Source organism: Nyctereutes procyonoides, unplaced genomic scaffold (assembly GCF_905146905.1).
Source record: "Nyctereutes procyonoides isolate TBG_1078 unplaced genomic scaffold, NYPRO_anot_genome, whole genome shotgun sequence".
NCBI classification, from domain to species: Eukaryota; Metazoa; Chordata; class Mammalia; order Carnivora; family Canidae; genus Nyctereutes; species Nyctereutes procyonoides.
This window is the reverse complement of record NW_026575033.1, coordinates 3,086,601-3,092,919: the sequence shown is the minus strand read 5'-3', so window position 1 is coordinate 3,092,919 and position 6,319 is coordinate 3,086,601. Positions and strand designations below refer to the sequence as shown.

The 6,319-nt window shown below is 40.6% G+C and overlaps 1 protein-coding gene across 1 annotated transcript; it reads right to left on the bottom strand.

Moving 5' to 3' along the window:
* Positions 1–3,556: 3,556 nt before the first annotated feature.
* Positions 3,557–4,942, bottom strand: LOC129504573 (heterogeneous nuclear ribonucleoprotein C-like). Its single transcript, XM_055317338.1, has one exon. The coding sequence runs from the start codon at positions 4,710–4,712 to the stop codon at positions 3,846–3,848; it is 867 nt and encodes a 288-aa protein (XP_055173313.1). The 5' UTR covers positions 4,713–4,942; the 3' UTR covers positions 3,557–3,845.
* Between the last annotated feature and the right edge of the window lie 1,377 nt (positions 4,943–6,319).

Sequence of the window (6,319 nt, the reverse complement as noted above, 5' to 3'; positions counted from 1 at the left end):
CAAGTCAACATAATTCCATTTATATAACACTCTTGAAATAACAAACTTATAGATGTGAAGAAGAGATGAGTGGCTGTCAGGGGTTGGGAAGTGGAGAATGGAGTTATATAGGGAGAGTATTAGAAAGCCCCGTGGTGATGGCTCAGTTCTGTACCTTGATTGTGGTGGTTACACAATTCCACACTTGACAAAGTTGCAAAGGAAACTAGACTGGCAAGTGAATGCATGTAAACCTGTGAAATTTGAGTGAGCTCTAGGTGGTCCCAGTGTCACTCCCCTGATTAGCTACTGTACTGTAGTCAGGTAAGATCCTACCATGGGGGGAAATGGTGAAAGATACACTGGGCCCCTTAGTCCTTTTTTTTTTTTTTCAACTTTCTGTGAATCTGTAATTCCAAACAATAAGTCGGGGGAAAATTGGGAAAAGCAAATTACAGAACAAAGTGTATAGTATGATTACTTTTGAAAAATATGTTATGGGTGGCTCAGTCAGTTAAGCGTCGAACTCTTGATTTTTGACTCAGGTCATGGTCTCAGGGTCATGGGATCAAGCCCTGTGTCAGATTTCACACTCAGCCAGGAGTCTGCTTGAGATTCTCCTCTCCCTCTTCCTCTCCCTCTGCTTTTCTCCACAGCTTGTGCTCTCTCAAGAATAAAAGTATGTTATACACACACATGTACATGTGTTTGTATGTAAATGTTATATGCATAGGAAAAGATCTAAAGGGTATACAGCAAATTGTTCCTATTACTTAACCCTGGGGATGAAGAGGGCAAGTGGGATGGGCTGACACGAGAGGGAAGACTTTCACTGCTTCCTCCTCACGTTTGTACACCATTGAGACTCTTTTCTCCATGGGCCTTAATATTATACTTTTATATTATTTTAGTAGGCAATATGAAATTTTGTCAGTAGTGCTTTTTATTTTTTTTTAATTTTTTTTTATTTATTTATGATAGTCACAAAGAGAGAAAGAGAGAGAGGCAGAGACATAGGCAGAGGGAGAAGCAGGCTCCATGCACGGGGAGCCCGATGTGGGATTCGATCCAGGGTCTCCAGGATCGCGCTCTGGGCCAAAGGCAGGCGCCAAACCGCTGCGCCACCCAGGGATCCCTCAGTAGTGCTTTTCAAACAGCAGGAGTAGAGGTTGTAAGAATGGCCTCCCTTTTTAAAGATTCATTTATTCATTAGAGACACAGAGGCAGAGACATAGACAAAGGGAGAAGCAGGCTCCTTGCGGGGATCCTAATGGAGGACTTGATCCCAGGACCCCGGGATCATGACCTAAGCCAAAGGCAGATGCTCAACCACTGAGCCACCCAAGCATCCCCACATCCCCCATTTAAATAATGAAATCTAAACATCATAGGAATCAGCTCAGGAAAATTCATGTGGAGTTGAAATAAGTTACAAAGTAACATCTGCTTCTTAGAAATTTCAACAAACATTAGTTGTCAATGTAAACAAAGAGCACAACCAACAAGAACATAATTGACTGTGGAGGTAAAGCTGCCTGGCTAGAGTCAGACTCGTGTGTCCAAGGCTGTCAGGATTTGCACCAACAACACAAAGGATGCTCTTGATTTTAGTTAGGGACAATTTATTGAACAGGTATAAGGAGAATTTTGGATTGTGGCTAGAAATAATGTGGGGCACATGCTGGTTCAGTGGTTGAGCACCTACCTTTGGTTCAGGTCCTGATCCTGGTGTCCTGGGATTGAGTCCTGCATCGGGCTCCCCACAGGGAGCCTGCTTCTCTCTGCCTATGTCTTTGCCCCTCTCGCTCTCTATGTCTCATGAATGGATTTAAAAAAAATTTTTAAGAAATAAAGTTAATGTGAAACAATAATATATATGGTCTTTATTGTGCTGCTTCTATAGATCACTCACATGGGCAAATTATTCATGTTCAAGTTAAGGCATAAGGAAGGAAGAAAAATGGATGGAATAGAAAGTCTTCCATTTTAACCACACCCTTTTTAAAGAAAAGCAAAAAGGACAAAAAGTAAGAAAAACAATATGAGGAATCAATGCTTTGAAGTTTCTGGCTTCTGGTATGAGAAAATGTGAGTTTCCCTAATAGAAATGGCTAATGAGAAAATAGACACTTTGAGGTAGAACAGAGTTTAGTTTTGAACATCTTAACTTTGAGATCACAACTAGATAAAGGTGTCACCTAATGGGATGTTTCAATCTGGAGCTTATAAGCGATATTACAAATTTTGGGCTTCAGATCTATAGGCTAAAAATGATCACCAGTAATGGCAAATGTGTAACTAAGTATGTAAAATTGTATTTTATTATCTTAATTTCTCCAAAAGCTATGCTTCTTTAAAACAAAAATTATAATGCTATATTGTGAGATTTGTGACATTAAAAGCACAAAAAATGGGTTGGTAAATGGAACTATACAGTTGTAATGAAAGTAATATAATCTTAGCTCTAAGTAGACTAATAAAGATGTATTTCATAATTCCTGAAGAAAGCACTAGAAAATCCTGCAGAGCAGCGTAGCCTAAAAGTGAACAGAGGAGCCAAAATGGGATAAGAAATGTTGACCCAAAAGAAGTCAAGAAAGGAACTGAGACACAAAACCTAAGTAAGAGTAACAGAAAACAAATAGCAAAATAGCACACTGTAATCATAACTGAAATGTAAATAATATACTTAAATACTACAATTCAGAGATAGTAATTGTCAAATTGGATTTTTTATTAAAAAAGAAAGACCCTAGGAGTATCTAGGCGGCTCGGTCAGTTAGGTGTCTGACTCTTGATTTCACCTCAGGTCATGATCTCATGCCTTTCATGGGGGTCTGTGCTGGGCGTGGAGCCTGCTTAAGATTCTCTCTATCCCTCTCCTCTTCCCTCCACACTTGTGCACATGCTCTCTTTTCTTCTCTCTCTAAAAAAGAAGCAAGACCCTATTATATGATTACATGCTGCCTCTAAGAAATATATATTTTTTAAAGATTTATGTATCTATTCATGAGACACACAGAGAAAGAGAGGCAGAGGGAGAAGCAGACCCCATGCAGGGAGCCCGATGTGGGACTCGATCCCAGATCCCGGGATCATGCCCTGAGCCGAAGGCAGACGCCCAACCGCCAAGCCACCCAAAAATACATATATATATATATATTTTTAAATACAAAAATAAAAAACCAGGGTTTTTTTTTTCTCCAAATTCCTGGTTTAATAAGGACTTGTTTATTTGAGAAAAAAGGGTCCCAAACATCAGGCTGTTCACAAAAATAACCCACAGTATCAACTTTAGAAAACAAATCTTAAGACTATTACACTAATTATTTTTCTAGAGGATGCATTTGACATGCCAACTCTCGTTCACAAAAATACATTGTTACATTTGTGTTGAACAGCCCCACATAGCATTCTTATGTATAACACACATACCTCTAACTCAAAGCTGCTCTCAGGTGCTACTCAACTAATGGATTGCCTTTGCAGTTAGGCAAGCAACTACCGAGCTCATGTATGAATGGAAAGAACTGTACTCCCTGCATAACAAGAGATTGATTATTTTGGAGACAGTTGGTAAAAACCACACATCCTTTTTATTGTTAAGTCATAAAGAGGTATCAAAATTAAAAGCAAAAATTACAGGGTAAGACTTAACATAACTACTAGGAGCGTCAAAGGAAGTGAAAATGGGACTAGGCGCAGGGCAATATGAATTAATGAACATGCGAAGGATAAGGATGGGGAGAACAGTGAGCATGTGCTGAAGAAGATACTAGGGGAGAGGATCTGGTGAAAATTTTGATCTTAGACAAGCGCCTAGGTAAAGAAATAATGGGACAAGATTTCTAAACCCCACTATGTGCTTAAAAGTCATCCTCGCCATTGGCGCTGTCTCTGTCATCCTCTCCTTCCTCAGCCTCTTTTTCATCATCCTTGATCAACTCCAGCTGGTCATCCCCCCGATCTTCATTATCATCATCATCCAGTAGGTCCCCCTCCTCAGCAGAGTCATCTGCACCCCCCTCAGACTGCATCTTCACATTAGCCTCATCTTTCTTCAGGGAGCTGCTGCTCTGCTCCTCTTCTGACTTATCATTCTTCATCTCTCCTTGTTTGCTCTGTTCTTTCTCAAATTTTTCCAGGCTTTCCAGTAGAGAATCCACTTTTTGTTTTATCTGGGCCAACTCCTTCTTAATGGTTTGAAGGTCATCTCCTTTCAACTTTCCAGACTTGGAAGAAGATCCTCGCTGTCCACTCTTAGAATTGACGCCACTTTTGCCCCTTGGTGAGGTGTGACGTTTTGAGGGAACCACAGCGCGAGCAATTGGAGGAGGAGGGGGTACACGTGCTGGGTAACCGTACATCCTGTCATAATAATCTCGTTGGAAGTCATAGTCCAAATCAAAAGAGGAGCTGAGTAGAGGGCACGGAGAAGGGTGTTCTGGAACTGACCCGTACATCTCCGCTGCAGATCGTTTCACACCTGCTTTTCCTGGGTTCACTTTTGGCTCTGCAGCCAGATCAATATCTAAAACCTGGCCAGCAACCATTCTGCCGTCCTCTCCTGCCACAGCAGCCCGGGCATTTCTCTCATTCACATACTGAACGAAGGCAAAGCCTTTATGAACAGAGCAACCCACAGTTTTGCCGTATTTTGAGAAGATTGCCTCCACATCAGATTTCTTGACCACAAGAGTATTGAGATTCCCAATGAATACACGGGAGTTCATGGAGCGAGGATCTGTCTTGTTGGAAACATTGCTGGCCGTTGTCTTTGATGGTAAGGTTCCTCACAAAGCCGAAAATGTAGCTGAAGATCCAAAAAATCTCACAGGATGGGGGGAGGGAGAAGGGATTCGATTCTGAATCTCCCACTCCCGGGTTCTACGTAGAGAAGCCAAGTGCTGCTCCAGGGCCACGACGCGGCCGCGACCGCTCAGCCTTCGTCTCTTCACCCAAAAATATATTTTAAGCACCAAGAAAATTAACTTGAAAATAAATGACAAAAACATGTCATGCAAACAGTCATCAGATAAAATACACTTTCAAAATGATAGATCAATACTTCAGATTTCTATGTCCCTAACTGCAAAGCTTCAAAGTACATGAAGCAAAAACAACTAAAGGGAGAATTGGAGAAACCTAGAGGCATAGTCACAATATTTTAAATCCCTTTCTTTATAATTGGTAAAATGCCTATACCAAAAATCAGAACATAAAGAATAAAAAAAAAAAGACTTGAATGACACTATCCCCCACCTTGACTTGACATTTACAGAACAGTATATTTATTATCCTTAGAATATACAGTCTTCAGTAACACATGTGATGTTCACTAAGACCACATCGTGAGCCATAAAAATTTTTCAAAAATTTTGAAAGACTGAAATATTTTTCAATGTCTTATTACCATGACGATAAAATGAGAAATTAATAGCAATGAAACATCTGAAAAATTGTTACCCTTCTTGCATGGTTACATATTTATATAGATACTAGCAGAAACACCAGTTACCTTGGCTGGAGGTCAGACCAATTCACGTCAAGAACAGCCAGAGTAACATTACAGTATTAGTTCCCCCATGCCCAACACCTTGCAGGTAATGCAGGTCAGATCGTGTAAACCTACTTATGTGATGGGACAACTGTACTGTCAGAGAGGACCCCTGAAAGATGAATTTGTCCACTTACATAGAATTCCTGTGCTCCTAAGAGAGAAGACAGGATCCTGGATCCTTATCCCTTGGAATGCAACTACATTTCTCTGGATGGGACACTAATAGGAACATAATGTTCAAAATCACTCCCGACACTCCTGAGATCCGGGTTATTCAGTCACCCTTTCCAGTAGCCTTGCTCCCTACTCTGGAATGTAACCCAAAGAGATAAGAGAAGATTTATTATCTTTAGGGTGGCAACAATTAGTTCTACCTTTCAGGAACAAATGACTACAGAGTGATACATAAAAATCTATTATTTCTGGGATAATTAAGAGTAAGCATCTTAAAATCAATTTTATAGGTCAGGAGGTCAAGACTTTACAGGAACATCAAAAAATTAAGGATTTGGGATCCCTGGGTGGTGCAGCGGTTTAGCACCTGCCTTTGGCCCAGGGCGCGATCCTGGAGACCCGGGATCGAATCCCATGTCAGGCTCCCGGTGCATGGAGCCTGCTTCTCCCTCTGCCTGTGTCTCTGCCTCTCTCTCTCTCTCTCTCTCTGTGTGACTATCATAAATAAATAAAAATTTTTTAAAAACTTTAAAAAATTAAGGATTTGTCTTTTCATAGCACATAAATATATCGGTGTATCAAAAAAAGAAATCATGAAGGAAATTA